The 19,205-nt window shown below is 40.9% G+C and overlaps 1 protein-coding gene across 1 annotated transcript in view; it reads right to left on the bottom strand.

Annotated features, from left to right (window-relative positions):
- The window catches only part of KL (klotho), a 380,550-nt gene that overhangs the window by 45,091 nt on the left and 316,254 nt on the right, over positions 1 to 19,205 (bottom strand). The window contains exons 3-4 of the mRNA XM_085621688.1: positions 17,017 to 17,285; positions 754 to 1,867 (exon numbers count right to left, since the gene is read on the bottom strand). Of these exons, the coding sequence (XP_085477814.1) occupies positions 754 to 1,867; positions 17,017 to 17,285 (1,383 nt within the window). The remainder of the gene's footprint in view (positions 1 to 753; positions 1,868 to 17,016; positions 17,286 to 19,205) is intronic.

Below are 19,205 nucleotides of genomic sequence, written 5' to 3'. Positions count from 1 at the left end.
AACACCTAGTTGTTGTGTTATATGTCTTGATGCAATAAGAGAAAGCTCAGGGAGAAACCAAAATACTGGTTGGGTGGCACACTATGGGAATGACAGAAATGCATTTTCATGTTTCAGCCAAGTTCCTTTTAAAGAACCCCGATTTTTTCATTCCACTTAATGCATTATCTGCACATATTTCTATATGACTAATTGCAGCCTGAAGATGTGTGTGCTTCCCCAAGCCTGGTTAGAAGAACATTTGTTCACAAAGGCGATGCCTCACACAGTGCGAGACACTGGGCAAGCACACACTTTAAAGGCCCTGAATTTGTTGCGCTGTACAACTTGCACACTACAGTAACTTTTGAACATATTAAAGCAGTAAGATATGGAGCAGTATTTATTGTGTTTAAATATTTCAATACTATAAATTCACAATTGCTTTATAAACCTTGCTTTCTCACAAAATTCTTTATTAAGATTTGCTTTAATAGGCACCGTTTGCCAATCTTTTTTCAAGTTTTCTTGGGGGAGGACCCTCTCCCCCAAACACCACAATTGTCCATTGAGCAAGCTTGCTTTACTTGCTACACAAAAGGCATACCCAACTTTTATACCGCACCACTTTCAAATGCCACCAGCTGCCACTGTCCTTGTCTGTGCATTTTTACTCAATCTTTTTTTTTCTTCTTCCAATTTTTTGTAAAATGCAAAAGTATGCAAGCGGTTTATCTCTTTATGTTAAGCAATAGTAGTTTGCAAGAGTCTTACCTTTCAGTGCTTCGTTGATATAATTCTCTATATAGTACACTCGCAGTTTGTCCTGGATCAAATTCTGTCCATCGTCAATGCCGTTGGCTAAAATATAAATTGGAATCTTGCCATATTTTGATTTTACCCAATTAAGAACTTTGCGTAGTCCCCAGGGAACCACAGCCATCCTCTTTGGTGAAAAGAGCCATGTGATATCATTTATTGGCTGCACTCCATAATAGTGGTCGTACTTTGACACATCTTCCTTTTCCCAGTAGACAAGCGTAGTGGTGTAATGACTCAAGGCAAAAAAGTCAAATGATCCCTTGATGAGTTTTCTTTCCTCATCAGAAAAGTTTGGCAAATAGAAGTTGTAAAGATCAAAGCTGTTCCTTTGGCTCAGCCATTCTCTCATCACACGTGGATAATCACCATTACCAAATATTGGCTCGGCAAGCCAACCTATGTCAAACTCCAGAATCCTTTTGGTTGCTTCCTTGTCATTGTGGGAGAAGGGGCAAGCGGGTTCCACCCAATCAGCTTGCAAGGCTATTGAAATCTTACCTCTTTGGGCTTTCCTAAATTCTTTGTCATAGAGGTGCCATGCTAGTGCATGAGCCTTCAGCAAATTGTGCCCTGAAGTGTATGTGATGTTTCTCATGTAGGGTTCATTGAGCGTGATCCACACTCCAACATGGCTGCCGAGGTGCTGAAAGCAGAGTCTAGCATAATCCACAAAGGCCTTGACCGTCTCAACGTTTTCCCAGGCTCCATGCTTGAAGAGTGCAAGGGGGAGTCCCTGATTCAATGTAGTCGGCTGCCACAGGGCAACAACTGGAGTGATATTGACTCTAGCTAGTTCACTGACAAAACACTGGTAGTAGTGAAGCATTGTATGGTTGATAAGTGTTAGGTTCCCCAGTGGAAGAATCCAAGACCATGTGAGTGAAAAGTGAAAGTGGTTCACGTGCATTTCTTGGAGAAGAGCGATTTGGCGCCGAATAGAAGCAAAATCAGCACAGTGAGGTTTGCGCCTCTGGCTGATGACCCCCACTTTAATAAGCTTCTTGCTGACATTGAAATCCCACACGTAGATATTAGGATCACTGAATTGGGATAGGGTTGTATCAACCTACAATGAAAAAAAAAGATGGCCATTAAAGATGATTACTCTATGTTCAACCAAATGAAGGATGCTAGGCCCAATGCTCTCTGGTCTCGTCACAGCATCATTCAACACCCTAAATAAACAACGATTAACAAGTTGCATCATTAGCAACATTTATATTTTCTATCAGTAGTGACAGTTTAAATCACCTTTGTGAATACTTTACAAACTTACAATGATAATTTCACTACTTTCATTTTATCACAGTGAAAAAGAATTGTGTAACATACATAGCTGTCAAGTTTCTTTGGTCCCTGAGAGATGTGGTGTTCCAGTGCTATTTTATAATGGAATAAGCAAGACTACAAGTCCCAGAATTCAAAGAAACAACCTGAACTTGAGGAACACAGACCGCAAGGACCTTGGAAACTTGACAGGGCTGAACGTACACATAAGTGCCAGGCCCTTTCCAGGAGGCATTGCAACTTAAACAGCCCATAGCCCCTGCCAGTGCTGACAATGCCAGCACCAGCACAACTACTTGCCATTATACGCCTACAAGTCTGACAATTCAAACCATCCCATGCCCCCCAAAACTATAAGAATGGCTTAAGTGGCATGTATTCATTGGCTTTTAATGTATATGGGATTAATACACCACTGTGTGTTAAGCGTCACATTTTTGAGAAATGACAGAATGCAGCTCTGATTCAGATACTGCATCATAAAAGCATGCAGAATGTTAGGAGGAGCTTATGTTATAAATATTTACCAAATAGCTGTGAACATTTTAACACTAATGATATTGATATAGTGATTAGTTAATGAAATAGTAACCACAGCAAAGAAATTTCATATGCAAAATTAAAGTTCCCTGTTTTAGAAATAAAACAATTATTTCATGCTGTAACGTGTACACTGAAAATGACAAAAGAAAAGTAGGTGCTACATGGGGTTTTTGTTAAAGTTGTTTTCGTGAATCTTTCTTCAAATTAACTTTTAAAATATGTTTGCCTTAATAACGTGTATGCAAAGAAGATTTATATGTACTTTTATATATAGATAAACCTCCACTAGACACCAGGGAATTATTTTAAATAAAAATGGAAGCGACCCCCTGGGCAAGGGCCGCTTCCAGGGGGCAATTTCTTTTTAATGTGTATTCTGCCCCCCTGGGGGCAGATCAGCATTTTTATTGGGCCTTTCTGCCCCTAGGGGGGCAGAAAACCCCACTAGACACCAGGGACTCATTTTAAAAATGAAATGGGAATGACCCCTTGGGCAAGGGTCGCTGCTAGGGGGCATATTGTTTTTGTATGCGTATTCTGCCCCCCACGGGGACAGATTAGCCTGTCTATTTTTGCCTTTCTGCCCGGGTGGGCAGAAAACCCCACTAGGCACCAGTGATTTTGTTGTGTGAGTAATGGAAGCGACATGGTTGCTTCCTGGGGACAGATCTGCCCCTTTTTTGGCCTTTCTGCCCTAGGCAGGAGGGGGGAGGCAGAAAACCATGCTAGGCACTAGGGATTTATTCCTTTTGCAACCTCACCCGATCCCTTGTGCAAGATCACCCCCTATTTTTCTCAGCCCTATTTGAAGGCCCAGGTGGCCGATTGACCATTTGGGTAGTAACATAGCGTGTTATAATGTTAATTGTTTTATTTTTTGTGAATTGCAAATGTAATGCTTTATTTTTCTTTTTTTGTTCTAGTTGAAGGCTTTTGCTCTTTAGACTGTTCCAGGTTGCGGTTTCGTTACTGGTGGTTCTGCTGTTTGTGTAGTTGCATGTGTTTGGTAAGAGACTTTTTTTTGTACACTATAAATGAGTTTAATTTCTCTGCATGAATTAGTTTTTTGCAAATGGTATAATAATAGCACTATGTTTGGCTTCTGTTTTTTGAGTGACAAAAACTTTTTGCATTTGTGCTCGATGTGCATTTTGTTGTGTTGTGAGTAATTGGTTTTGTTGTTTTCTTTCTAGTGGGATATCGTTGGTTTTTGCTGTGTCTCTGCAGAGTAGGTGCTGGTGAGTGTAGCTGTCTCTTGTAAGTGAATTGTATAGTTTTTGAGTATATAGATCTTTGTGATAAAGGCACACTTTTTTTACTTACTTGTTTTGCACAGTGTTGGTTGTTGTTGACTTGTTTATGCAGTCTCCTTTCTTAGTAAGGATAATGGCTAGCCGCAGGATTACTGCGCAGCAGGATTTGATATGCTTTTTGAGTCTTCCTCTGACCATGGTTCAGAGAGTGACTCTGCATCTGAGGCAGAGGAGGCAGGGGACGTTCTGGCAGTGAGTTTTCTCTCCACATGAAATCATCGGATGATGCAAGGTTTCCCGTTGAAAGTGCTGACCTCTGGGTTGCCCCAGGCATGGTGCAGCCGGCATTGCCAGACTTTACTGGTGTTCCAGGGTGAAGAGTGAATACTGAAAACTTTTTTCCAATACATTTTTTTTCAGTTGTTTATGGACAATGTGTTTTTGGCAGAGATTGTTGAGCAGACTAATTTGTATGCCAAACACTTTTTGAGGGACAACAGTGCCAGTCTTAAGCCCCACTCTAGAGCTACCCGGTGGACTCCCACAAAGCTGGAAGAGATGAAGAAGTTCTTGGGTTTAACTTTTTTGATGGGCTTGCTAAGGAAGCCATCAATGTCTTCATATTGGTCTACTAGACCCTTGATGGCAACTGCTATTTTTCCGGCAGTCATGAGTCCTGATAGGTATTTGCTTCTGCTTCGGATGATGCATTTTGTCGATAATAGTTTAGCATTGCCACGAGATCACCCTGATTGTGACTGTCTTTTTAAGATTTGGCCTGTCATTGATCACTTTGTTGATCGATTTTCTGAGATCTATGCTCCAGGGAAATTGCAGTGGATGAGTCTTTGGTGTTATTCAAGGGCTGCTTGGTTTTTAGGCAATACATTCCTAGTAAGAGGGCACGCTGTGGAATTAAGCTGTATATGCTGTGTGACAGTAGGACTGGATATGTCTCTAATTTCAGGGTGTACACCGGTAAGGAATCCAGGATTAACCCCCCTGGTTGTCCGTCCACGTTTGGAGTGACTGAGAAAATTGTGTGGGAACTTGGTAGAGGATTTTTTAACAAAGGCCACCATTTATATGTAGATAACTTCTACACTGGTGTGTGGTTGTTCAGGGAATTGGCCAAAGTGGACACTGTTGCTTGTGGCACAATCCGCTAAAGGTTTCCCAAAAGAACTTGTTTGTCAAAAGCTTGTGCGGGGACAGTGCAGTGCGTTGAGTTGCGAGGAGCTTCTAGCTGTGAAGTTTTCAGACAGGAGAGATGTCTACATGCTGACTACCATCCATGATGAAAGCACTGCACCTGTGACTGTTTGGGGTCAGGTTGCTGAAGCGCGCAAACCTGTGTGCATTTTAGACTATAATAAGCACATGGGTGGTGTTGACAGAGGTTGGAACCTAACGCTGCTCTTCGTAAGGCTTACATTTGGTACAAAAAGTTGGCTATCCATCTTATCCACTTGGCAACCTTTGCTGCTTTTGTTGTGTTCCAGGATTCTTGTCCTGAGTCAAAGATGACTTTTGCTAAGTTTCAAGAGTCTGTAATAGGCAGCCTTGTTTTAGTGGAACAGGCAAGTGTTCCTAGAGTTGGAGTGGTGGAGGATGTTGCTAGAATGAAAGATCGCCACTTTCCTGATCACATTCCTCCCACACCCTCAAAAGACTTTCCCATTAGGAGATGTAGAGTCTGTTGGTGAAGAGGTATGCGGAAGGAGACACATATGTACTGCCCCGAGTGTCCTTCTAACCCTGGGCTGTGTGTGCCTGCTTGTTTTAGAATGTACCACCCGCAAAATAATTTTTGGGAGCATCCATGAATGGTAAAGTGAACTGCCTGGCCTCTATTGTTTAATATTTTTGGTTCCGTTTCAAGGTTGCCATTTGTGTAGTGTATTGAGTTTCAGATTTTGTGTTAGTAGATTTGTATCTATTTGCAATTTGTTTGTGTTTTCTCATTTATATTTAAAAAAAATCCTAAATGTGATGGCGGTGTGCGTGGAGTGGCGCTTGTCTGGCTGTGTGCGTGGTCTGGCGTTTGGCTGGTGGTGTGTTTGGATTAGCGCTTGTCTGGCGGTATGCGTCGACTGGGGCTTGGCTGGCGGTGTGTTTGTACTGGCGCTTGGCTGGCGGTGTGCTTGGACTGGCGTTTGGCTGGCGGTGTGCGTGGACTGGCACTTAGCTGGTGGTGTGCGTGGACTGGCGCTTGGCTGGCAGTGTGTTTGGACTGGCGCTTAGCTGGTGATGTATGTGGACTAGCGCTTGGCTGGTGGTGTGCATGGACTGGCGCTTGGCTGGCGGTGTGTGTGAAGTGGCGCTTGGCTGGTGGTGTGCGTGGACTGGCGCTCGGCTGGCGATGTATGTGGACTGCTGCTTGGCTGGCGGTGTGTGAGTAGTGACTAGCTGCTGGTTACTACACACACTGCTAGCCAAATGCCACTCAACGCATTCTGTGAGCTGGTGTGGTTGCTGTGTCAGGAATGTGGGCGTGTGAAAGTGATGGGTCCTTGAATGGCGCTGTCTGCTGGTGTGAGTGTTGTAATGTGCTGGGCCCGCGGCTGGCGTTGTGAATGGTTTTGTATGTGTCACATGTATGAAAGGTGTATGAATAGCCTGTAAAGAGGTTGGTGCCTTGTCATGGCTGTACAGCTCACGAGCTGTGAGTCAATGGTTCAATTTCTTGTCCTTTCAATTAACAGTGCATTTCCTTTTAGTGAAATCTCTTGTTAATAAAATTGTATATACTGAACCATCACTCACCCTCGTGTCAAACCCAACCAGTATGTGTGTGTGCTTGAGGAATAGGTGGTTGTGTTTAAAAATGTGTCTTTTCTGCTTTTGTCAAGCAGGTTGTACCTTGTCCTTTTTTGTGAATGTTGTAATGTGTTGGTTTTGTGCCTGGTGGTGTGAATGGTCTTGTGTGTATCATGTATGAAAGGTGTGTGAATGGCCTGTAAAGCGATTGGTGCCTTGAAGTGGCTTTACAGCTCACGAGCTGCGAGTCACTTGTTCTGTTTTTTTGTCCATTCAATTAATAACAGTGTATTTCATTTTTGTGAAATCTCTTGTTAATACAATATTATATACTGAACCATCACTCGCCCTCGTGCCAAATCCAACCAGTATGTGTGTATGCTTGAGGAATAGATGGCTGTGCAGTATCTTTGTCTGTTTTGTCTCTCTGCTAAGCTGTACATTTCATGAAAGAATAACCTAACAACTGTAGTTTTTGTCGTAAACTAAACACCCATGGGAGTGCATGGTGATGTCTCTCTTGTGGATCCCAACAAGTTATCTTACCCACAATGTCCTGCAAACCTCAAAATGTGACTGTGACATTTTCCTTGCATTATTGTGCCCAAATTTTCACACTGCTGAAAGTAACAACACATTTCCAATCCCCCAGCAGTTCTCAAAGTATCCCAATAAAAATGGTACCTCACTTGAATGGGTGGGCCAAATACCCGCGGCAGGGAAGGGCCCAAAACCTATTGAGGTGACATCAAAATTACCTATCACAAACCAACCTGGTTTTGCAAGGGGGGTCCCATGAGTTTTTGGCCCGGGGCTCGGCAGCCATCTAGGGAAACCTACCTAACCCACACATTTCTGGAAACTAGACAGCTGGGGGAGTCCAGCGAGGTATGGCTTGCGTGGGTCCCCCATCATTCTCCTACCCAGAATCCCCTGCAAACCTCACATTTCGCCCAAAAACACAAGTGTGGTATCATTTTACTCGGAAGACTTTGGTGAACGCTGGGTGGGTGGAAATTTGTGGATCCACATTTTACATTTTTTTAGGTTTGCAAGGGATTCTGGGTAACAGAACCTGGTGGGAGGCAGTCAAGTCACCCCATCCTAGATTCCCCTGGGTGTCTAGCCTTAAACAATGTATAGGTTTGCTAGATTTCCCTAGGTGCCGGCAGAGTTATGGTTCAAAAACTACAGCTAGGCAGTTTGCCAAAAAAGGGTCATTTTTCACTGCGAAATTGAGGTGTGTCCATGTTGCGTTTTGCGCCGTTTCCTGTCGCAGGCACCAGGCCGACCCACACAAATGAAGTACCATTTTTCTCTGAAGACTTTGGGGAACGCGAGGTGGGTGGAAATGTGTGGATCCACGCAAATTCCAGAACTTTCCACCACAGAAATGTGGGGAAAATTTGTTTTTTTGGACAATTTTTTAGGTGTGCAAGGGATTCTGGGTAACAGAACCTGGTGGAAGGCAGTCAAGTCACCCCATCCTGGATTTCCCTGGATGTCCAGTTTTCAAAGATGTATAGGTTTGCTAGGTTTCCCTAGGTGCCGGCAGAGCTATGGTTCAAAAACAACAGCTAGGCACTTTGCCAAAAAAGGGTCATTTTTCACTGGGAATTTAAGGTGTGTCCACGTTGTGTTTTGCGCCGTTTCCTGTTGCGGGCACTAGGCCGACCCACACAAGTGAGGTACCATTGTTTTCGGAAGACTTTGTGGAACGCAGGGTGGGTGGAAATTTGTGGATCCACGGAGATTCCAGAACTTTCCAACACAGAAATGTGGGGAAAATTTGTTTTTTTGGACAATTATTTAGGTTTGCAAGGGATTCTGGGTAACAGAACCTGGTGGGAGGCAGTCACGACACCCCATCCTGGATTCCCCTGGGTGTTTAGTTTTTAAAAATGTATAGGTTTGCTAGGTTTCCCTAGGTGCCGGCAGAGCTATGGTTCAAAAACTACAGCTAGGTACTTTGCCAAAAAAGGGTCATTTTTCACTGCGAAATTGAGATGTGTCTACGTTGCGTTTTGTGCTGTTTCCTGTCACGGGCACTAGGCCGACCCACACAAGTGAGGTACCATTTTTCTCGGAACACTTTGGGGAACGTGGGGTGGGTGGAAATTTGTAGATCCACACAGATTCCAGAACTTTCCACCACAGAAATGTGGAGAAAATGTGTGGTTTTTTACATTTGTTTAGGTTTGCAAGGGATTCTGGGTAACAGAACCTGGTGGGAGGCAGTCAAGTCACCCCATCCTGGATTCCCCTGGGTGTTTAGTTTTTAAAAATGTATAGGTTTGCTAGGTTTCCCTAGGTGCCGGCAGAGCTATGGTTCAAAAACTACAGCTAGGTACTTTGCCAAAAAAGGGTCATTTTTCACTGCGAAATTGAGATGTGTCTACGTTGCGTTTTGTGCTGTTTCCTGTCGCGGGCACTAGGCCGACCCACACAAGTGAGGTACCATTTTTCTCGGAATACTTTGGGGAATGTAGGGTGGGTGGAAATTTGTGGATCCACGCAGAATCCAGAACTTTCCACCACAGAAATGTGGGGAAAATGTGGGTTTTTGGACAATTTTTTAGGTTTGCAAGGGATTCTGGGTAACAGAACCTGGTGGGAGGCAGTCAAGTCACCCATCCTGGATTTCCCTGGGTGTCTAGTTTTAAAAAATGTATAGGTTTGCTAGGTTTCCCTAGGTGCCGGCAGAGCTATGGTTCAAAAACTACAGCTAGGCACTTTGCCAAAAAAGTGTCCTTTTTCACTGCGAAATTAAGGTGTGTTCAAGTTGCGTTTTGCGCCATTTCCTGTCGCAGGCACTAGGCCGACCCACACAAGTGAGGTGCCATTTTTCTCGGGAGACTTGGGGTAATTCAGATTTGTCAAGGAACTGTTATTACCTATTGACTTTCAATACATTTCTGCCTTCCAAATGAAAGACATTGTGTAAAAAAGAAGTCAATTTAAAAAATGACCGATAATTCTCATGCAAGTATGAGTATTCCCAATTTCGGAAATGTGCAAATATCTACTGTTTCTAAACTCTATATTTTTTTCCCATTTCAGAAATACATAGGTGTCTTTCATACCGATTTTTCCATGTATACATTTTCCCACAATAATTGCTATATACCCGGTACATATTAAAAATGCATTGCAAATTGCTGCTCAGTTTTTGACTCTGGGTACGTCGGGTTCTTGGTGAACCTACAAGTTCTATATATCCCCACAACCAGTATGGTCCAGCGGATGGAACGGTATATTGCTTTCAAAGAGCTGTCATAATTAGAAGAAGTTACAGGTGAAAACGTTGACACAAAAGGCTGTTTTTTTCAACTAATTTTCAATTTTTCCTGTATTTAACTGTTAGTTTTTATAAAGAAACCTTGATGGATCTACACAACTGACCCCTTGCTGAATTTAAAATTCTGTCTACCTTTTTAAAATGTATAGCTTTTCAGGATCCATTATTGCTTTCATACCCATTTCTACCATTAACTGGAAGGAGGTTGAAAGCACAAAAAATAGCAAAAATAGGCTATGTCCCAGACAAAATGCCAAAACTGTGTAAAAAATGTTGGTTTTCTGACAAGAGTCTGTCTTTTCCTAAAAGCTGGGAAAATGGTGATTTCAGCCCCACAAACCCTTTTTTGATACCATTTGCAGGGAATACCCCAGACACTTTCATTTGCAGCCCTTTTTTCCAATTTTTCCCCAAAAAACGAAAATGTAGCTGTATTTTGGCTAATTTCTGGAACCCCTCCAGGGGAATCCCCAAACCCTGGATACCTTTACAATCCACATGATGTTGGAAGAAAAGGACGCAAATTTGGCGCGGATACCTTATGTGGTCTAAAAGTTACAAGGGCCTAAGTACATACTACCCCAAATAGCCAAAAAAAGACTTAGCACAGGGGGGGAAAAGGCCTAGCAGCGAAGGGGTTAATGAACTAGAACTGGTCACTTGGAACATTCTAAACTTCCCTAAGAGTTTGTATGAGGCTCAACTGGGTTCCTATTCTTTTAGAGCTCAACGATGTCCCTCGGCTGAGAAAGATCATTCCCTTTCATTCTCAGACCTTGCAGGGATATGGATGCTTTATTAAACCTAAAACTATTCTTAATTTAGAATTGTATGCCATTTATTTAATGTATTTTTTTTCTTGGACGAAAGACTAAGCCTTGAGATTTGAACTAAACTCTGCTGATTCTGACTCATTATTTTTCTGTGAGTTAATCATTTGATTAATCTCTCTCTTGATTGGTATATTGATTTACAAGAGATAAGGGATAGCAATTTGAATATAGCAATTATCTTATTCCAGGTCCTCATTTGATAATTGCTCATCCTCCGAATATCCAGTCCCTTTCAGCACAAAACAAGATCCATCAGAGAACCACTTAAGAATGGTGGGTAGCAGGATGTTAGAGGACATTTCTTAAAATCAATTAACTGAGAAAAGGGAAAGTTAGTTTTCTGGGCCTAGTACTCAAACTGTAAGGTGCAGGACAGGGTAAGATGCATTTTGGTTACCGCAAATTGCAAGCCTTGTTCAATACGTAATAATGGATTCCAAAACTGGATACGCCATTTTAGAATACCATATTTTTCTGGGCCTTGATTTAATATAACTTGGAACAAGAGCATTGAACGCCCCTCGAACATCATTAGCTGTTTTTAATAGTCCTAACATAAATTATTGTTGTAAATGTATGTTGGAATTAGCTTTGTCATTTCCGGGCTTAGGATACTCAGAGTGGAAAGAACAAATCGTCGCCATCAAGGAAAATAATGTGTTATTTTAGGAGCAAATTAAACAACGAATTGTTTTTATGCTCATTTGTTCAAACTGCCATTTGTCTTGATGATACCCTACAGCTATTTAGTGATTCTATTTCCCAAAACATCAACCATGCAATTGGTTTTGGCATCATAGATCAAAATACTTTATTGAATTAAAAGTGGCATGCGATGCAACTTCATATTCATTCCTCCTTCTCAGAGTTATAAAATGAATGAAATTGTCCATTGAGCAACAATATTTTAATTCAAAGTCTTTTAGATAAACAGCTCTATAAGAAACGTTTAAGCATCTCTAACATGATTTGAAATGTATATCCATGACTTCTGGACCCGCTTGGATGAACAAGTTTAAGGAAACTCCTCTGGGGAAACATTTGTTGAAACGTTTGATGAAGCATGATTTTTACGAAATAATCCTGCTTGACCAAATCTGCTCATATTTGTGTTATTAACTAAACAAATGACTAATGGTGTGAAAACTATTAACGTGAGTGTGTTTTTTTTTAATAAGATTAAGTGAAAATAGTCAAGACAAAGCACAACACGTTAAGTAATAAATGTAGCATTAGACATGCAGAAAGCATGAATAATAAAAGTTTATAATATGGACTAAAACATTACGAGAGAGACTTGAATAAAATGTTGTATTGTAAAAGCTTTCACTTAGAAATATGAGATAGTAGTAAAAAGAACGCTTATGGAAAATGTTTCGTGAAATGCTCATTTCCTTTCTTATAACATGAGAGAGACATAATTATGACCTGGGGCTGATAGTTGCAAAGCGACTAATCACCAAAAACTGGAGGCAGGCTGATCCCCCAGCGATAATCAGCTGAAAAATATCACTGGCGATATAGGCGCAGGCGGAGAGTACAGCATTGCATAGGGAAGAAGTAGCGGGGCTCCGCAAATACACGATTGAGCAATACTGGGACACGCTACTCACAATGTTAAAAAATATGGGGGATGGAGAGGATGTCAACGCCCAGCCCGCAACCGAGTAATATGCACACTGGAGACACAGAGACAGACGGAGGGTGGTGGCTGCAATTGGCGTTGCAGGCAGCTGTGAGGCTATGGTATGGTTGAAGTTTGGCATGAAACGCCACCGCGGACACATACCCACACCACTATGGAAGCCAAGGCACCTGAAACACCCGAATAAGCCGGCGTCTCACAAGTGCGAGTCATAATAAAAGGAAAAGCAAGACACATTTTCATACCCAGAGATGTTCTGCCACTTACATTACTTAGGATCGATGAAGGTCTTCTTTATTAGATTGTTAAATTTTGTTTATAGGAACAAAGGTAAATGTCTTGGAGGCATATGCCCTTGTTCTCCACTTATTCTCCATTAAGCAACCTCTAAAGTGCAATGTCAAAGAAATGGCCCACCCTGCGTACATCAAAAGCCAAGAGTACAGGACGCTAGCAAGCATGACTAATAATGAATATACCAACTTATTATGTTAGCAATGATGTATACTGCAAGGGATTGAAATGTCATAGACTAAAGGGTGGCAAAGAACAAGGTGAGCAGAATGTTCGAAATAAGATCGCCTGTTATGCTACACGCTCTCTAGTGAATTTGGTAATGTATCGTTGAAATGCAACATGACCTGATAACGCTGATTGTAAACAACTGCGTATTATGCAAGATATTGTTGTGGAGTACAGTAATACTGACAATGGGGGAAAAATGTGAAAAGAACATTAAAGATTTTTAAACAAAAAAATGAGAGAGACATAATTATTATTAATGAAGCCTAATTAGACTGTGCTTATGAATTTAAAACAGAATAATGAATCTTTTGCCATAACTAATTCCTTATGTATTTTCTTTATATTTCCTTTATAATGGAATGTCTTTTATTCCTTAAGAAAACTGTTGGTTTGCAGTTTATGGTTTTCCTATGAAGGCCTCAAAACTTTGCTGGAGTGATTTTCTTTCTTAAAAATGTAGGCTGCAGGAGAAATGTATTTTGTCCTTCACTAGTTCTGAAAATGTTGTTTAGTTTGTTTAGTTGTAATCTTTAGGAATTTCCTCTCTATGCTAAATATTTATCCTTCTAAGAATGATTTTGTCCACAAATGTTGCAAGCTGATGTGGAGTGTGCAGGAGAGCTTGGATAAAAGTTGCAAGATTCTTTTCCTGCTCCAGAGAAAGGATGACATCTTTCGTAATAACAATGGACTGTTTAAAGAAAACCTGGATGAGCTGGATGGGATGATGCTGCCCCATTTTGAAAACCAATGAGATTGTGAAGAATTTGTAAATGTAACTTTAGAGGGTTGTACATTTGACATTTGGGGTATAACTATTACTGGAAGAAAGAATTTTAACAGGAGCGGTTTCTATGAGAAGAGAGGCCCTTGCTGTTGTACTCTCTATGCTACTCTGGCTGGCTATCTTTGCAATTTCCTGAGAACTTTGCACTTTATTGGCTGGTGAAGTTGCTCTAGCTATACCCATTCGGCCGAAGGGTTGGCTATTTTCTGACTTTTGCACGCTGTGCATTAGTAAATCTTGATCTGGGTTCATATGAAATCTGAAATGCATACTTATATTGCAAGGATTTTTCTCTTTTGTCCCTCTCTCTCCCCTCTCATTGTTATTGATCTGATGTATTTTGAATTATGCATGGTTTCTTTATTGCAAATTACTTGTGTTACTGTATAACTGAGATAGAGATTACTAATATACTGATATAATTGACCATTCAGACATTTTTGGTATATATATTAAGGTATCTTGATAAGTAATACTGAGTCTGTCATTACTAATGAACATTTTGACAAATGTATGATGACAAAACTGTTTAGTTAGGCTATTTCCTCATCTTAGGTCCTCATTAGGGTAATATCATCTGTCTCATATTAGCCTAGTCCCTATCAGCTCTACCAAAAGCTCTATCGGAGGACCTAATGTCTATGTGGGCACAAAGCTTGCATTTAGGGAAATAGTAAACTGATCATTGGTAATAAAATTGCACCGCTTCCGCTGGATCACATTCATGTACAATTTAGTGCCTGAGAGATGGTACTGGAAATTAAGTGTGAGAGCATTGTTTTATGCCTGGAACTTATCAGTGTGTCAGTTACAGTGGGAGTGCAAACTGTATTACTCAATCTTCTGTGCTCTTCTCCAAAAGACTGCTTCACTGTAGGTAACATAATCTTTCATTTTCAGTCAGCAAAGAAAACTGTTTTCAGCAATGAAAGGTTCAACATTTCACTTTTGACTCAAAAATCCTGGTTTTACACTCCAACTCATGATCCTTGAATTCAAACTTTTGACTCTAGGCTACAATCCAGACACCAGTCTCCTTACCTCATACTCCAGAGTTCTAAGTCTTGATTCTTCACTTCTGTCCTCACATTTCCGATTTTCGAATTTACACTCTCAATTGTACTCCCCAACACCGCACTCTTGATACCATGCAAGCTATGCCTGTGAAAACTCTGATCACTGTTGTTTCACATTCAGGGAGTTATTATAATGTTTGATTGTTTATTATTATTGACCAAATATTTATGTCACAGTGAAGCAAGAAACACTCAAAATGTGTTGTACTAAACATATATTGTTTTTTTATAATCAACCACTAAAAGAGTCCATAGAGTTTATTCTCTCCAGAGGAGAAGTCAGACAACAAATTTGAGCTGATTGCTTCTAGGCTCAATCAAAGAAAACTGCTTCATATGTAGAAGATCATCTATTCTTATATCTTCCTAATATACATTGATAAGCCAGCCCAGCCAGCGCTTTTCGTCTTATACTAGGACTTCATCATGGCTGAATGAATATGTACACCATAATTAAAATAAAAAGATAAGATCACAAAAGCAATCAATTATTTACACACATACATATTCTGCAAGAGAACCCTGATTTCTAATTTTCTTGAAATGATCTGATGCATCAGATGATTGCAAGTAATTTCTCCTTCAACCAACCAACAAGGACGCCTCTTATCTGTAGGATTCCTACTGCACACATCTTGGACATACACAGAACCAGATTAGGAGGATGGGTTTTCTGTTACATCACTCCTAAAGCATGGAACATCCTCCCACTCCACACCAGAGCCTCCTCCTCTCTTCGTACATTTCGCAATAAGCTGAAGACCTGGCTTTTCAATTAACCAAGCTATCATAGACAGGACTAGGCTCACACACCTGTTAAGAGGCAGGATACCCTTGCGGGTGAAAGTGCACTGCACAAATATACATAACATAACTTCTAAACAATATCTCATGGATAGATAGACAGACAGATATCTAGATAGAGAGATAGATAGATACATAGATACATAGATAGATAGGTAGATAGGTAGATAGGTAGATAGATAGATAGATAGATAGATAGATAGATAGATAGATAGATAGATAGATAGATAGATAGATAGATAGATAGATAGATAGATAGATAGATAGATAGATAGATAGATAGATAGATAGATAGATAGATAGATAGATAGATAGATAGATAGATAGATAGATAGATAGATAGATAGATAGATAGATAGATAGATAGATAGATAGAGAAGAGCTTTCTTACTGCTGAGGGCTGTCTGGGTAATTTCCACATACTTATAGATATATATAAATATAAAACCCCTGTCCTATTGACTTGAGTTTCATACTCTTAACTATCTAGACTCAACCTACAACCAGTAGCGGCCAGTTTCTTGGCAAAGAGGTAGGCGGAGGGAAATGGGGAGACCGGGATGAACAAAAATGAATAAAAATCACTTACCTCTTTGACACTCCGACACTCCACGATCCTCTCGGGCTCTGTCACGGTCCACTGCAGGCACAGGCTCCCAGAATCCCCTTAGCCAATTCTGATGCTGCATGAAAGCAGCATCAGAATTGGCCTGAGCACAGGTGATTTGCTCTCAGGGAGACTGGGAGCCTGTGCCTGCTGGTCTCTCTGGTTTGGAGAGAGCTTCATTCAGTGCGCATGAGGGTTTGGCCGCCCTGAGACACCCAGCCAAACCCTCATGCACACTGACAACCAGTGCACCTACAACTCCCCCTCTGCCTGTCATCTCTGTAGCCCCAATCCCTAAGGGAAGCTACAGAGAAAAATAATACTATAATAAACACAGGTTTATTATCGTTTTATTTTCATTTTTTGACTGCTGGCAGAGGGTGAGCTGCTCCTCCGCCGTAGCGGAGGAGCTGCCGCTGCCTACAACCTCCTCCCACCACACCTTAACCCCCCCTACACCTCCTTCCCCTTAACTAAGACTTACAAAGGTATATCTCTGAGACACTCTGCTGCAAATCATCACCTTCCGCAGGCTGCTCATGATATTTCTCGTGAACATTATTTATTTATTAAGGACATTTTATAGTGCAAACCACATCGCTCTGCCTGCCCACAACTCTGTTGGAAGTATGTCCAGCCAAATGGGTTTGTAAATTGAAACTCACAAATGGGTCAAAATCGTTGACTGAGATTTGTGTGTTCATGCAACCCCAGACCTACAGTGGAAGAAGCTTAGTTACATTGGATTATGACAACTGGGTACTTATCAAACACTGTTGTGCACTTATTGGACTTACTTGAATGGAGTAGGCTACAGTTCCCCAGGCAAAGTGACAAGGAAATGTTCCATTCATTGGCTGAATTTCCGGCAGTGGAGGAAATCCATTCTTTTCTATAAGCTTTTGATAGAACAATGCTGATGACTTTGGCTGCAGCTTTTTGCTGTGCTTCGTGAAGTCAACATAATACAGCCCGCGTCTAATATTGTATCCTCTGTGCCATTCGAAGCCATCCATGAGAGACCAGACGGTGTAGCCAATTACGTTGACTTTGTCGTATTTTATAGCTGAGTAGAGAAGGATTAAAAATACCATCATGTTTGTTTTATAACAAGAATACAATACTGGTGGGGTTGGGAAAACATAACAGTGAAAAGGGCCAACTGACAAAAGAAAGATACATTATCCATACATGAATGCATTTATCCTTTTACTTCTGGATGGCTAAATTGAGAAGCCCTAAATTCAGAGGTTATTTAGTGACTCGGCTAAACGCCATAAACTAACCATTGCATGTTTAAACATAGCATGCATTAAAATTCATTTAAAAGACATAAATACCTAAAACACACACAAAAGGCTAGGCAGAAGTCTTTGATGAACAACCATTTTTTGTCCTCTCTGGCAAAATGTAAACTGAAACAGGCAGAAAAATATGTGTGTATCAGTCTGGTGGTACAGGGCAGTTGCACCTCCAGTGATTCCATATTGATTCACCAGTGTGAAGATTCAATACAAATGAATTTAAGAATTGAAAAATAGAGAGCACTGGTACCATCAGATATTAACTACTAAACACATTTTTAAAGCAAGGCATATACGACTTGACTGGAAAAATAGATATGTCAAGTCAAGTCAAGTCAAAACCACTTTATTCGATTATTTAAAATCATAAAAGTATGTGCAAAATACAGAAATGTTAAACATCTTGATTAAAATATTCAGATAAAAACTATTTCATTAACATTAAAAGGTTTAAAATCGGCCAAGTCCATTTTAAGCAATTAAAACAAGATCATTTATTGTCAGAAACTGAAACGGGGTCACTATCTTGGACATTTTTTAATCTGACCCTCCTCTCTCTAACAGATGCTGCTAAAAAACTGGCAACACAAAACATAATTAATGGACACTCTAAAAAAAGTCAGAAACATTAAAGCTGGCCTACACTGGACAAAATTCATACTTTTTAACAGCGGTGTAATAAACTTTTTCCTAGCCTGTTTAAAGAATGAACAAAAAAATAGAAAGTGCAAAGTGTCTTGGGGGGAGTAATCATCGCACTTACATGGAGCAACATCTACAGGTCTATGCCATCCCTCCACATCCCAAAGGACCATATGTATTTGATTAAATCGCAGTTTGGTCAATAACCATCTGTGGAAAGGGTTGGAAACAAATGACAAGTATGGGGTCAACCCTGAAGATGTTGTTAACAAGACATGCCCCCTGACAGAGGATTTACCCAGCTCAACTCTCTCCCGCTCGGCCTCCCTTAGTTTAATGAAGTTTAATTTCACCCACTCCAAATCTGCCTTACAAAGGGATTCCGGATTGAGGAAAATATCCGGTCTCCCTAGGTATGCAGCTGACGTCTCAATGTTCAACAACCACTGAATTTTGTTCCTCTTGTCTAGTCTCATGCAGTCCTTCAAGATCTTATGGTTAAGGGATAGATTCGGATTTAACCAAATTTTGATCCATAGCAGCAGAGGTGCTAAGTTAACTTTGTCTGCTATGTAACCCATCCCAAGTTCCAAATGGACTGAATAGGAAGCGGTTGAATGTGGGAGTCCAAGAAGAGAGCGCAAAAATTTGTTTTCCTCTGTCTGGATGGCATCGGGTTTAATATAACCCCAAATTGAGGCCCCAAACCTTACAATAGAAATGGATTTAGCTTTATAAATTGTCAAAATTGCCTCAACCGGTTTACCACCTAGCCTTTTTGCAAAACCAAGAACTGCCGCAGAGGAATTTCTTACGGAATTAACCTTTAGTAAGAGCTGAGGGGACCAGGAGCATTTGTCATCAAAAACTACTCCCAAATAGGTGAATGCCTTCACTCTTGATATTTCTTCTCCCCCACAAAAAAAAGGCTTAACACTTTTCTTGGCCGGACCCAGCAACATCACATGTGATTTCCCATAGTTAACTACCAGATCCAGACTGGTCATAAAGTCACCAAACGAGTCGAGCAGTCTTTGCAG

The sequence above is a fragment of the Triturus cristatus genome, chromosome 8 (genome assembly GCF_964204655.1).
Source record: "Triturus cristatus chromosome 8, aTriCri1.1, whole genome shotgun sequence".
Lineage (NCBI taxonomy): Eukaryota > Metazoa > Chordata > Amphibia > Caudata > Salamandridae > Triturus > Triturus cristatus.
Note: the sequence above shows the minus strand (reverse complement) of the source record. Positions and strands in the feature narration are given on the sequence as shown.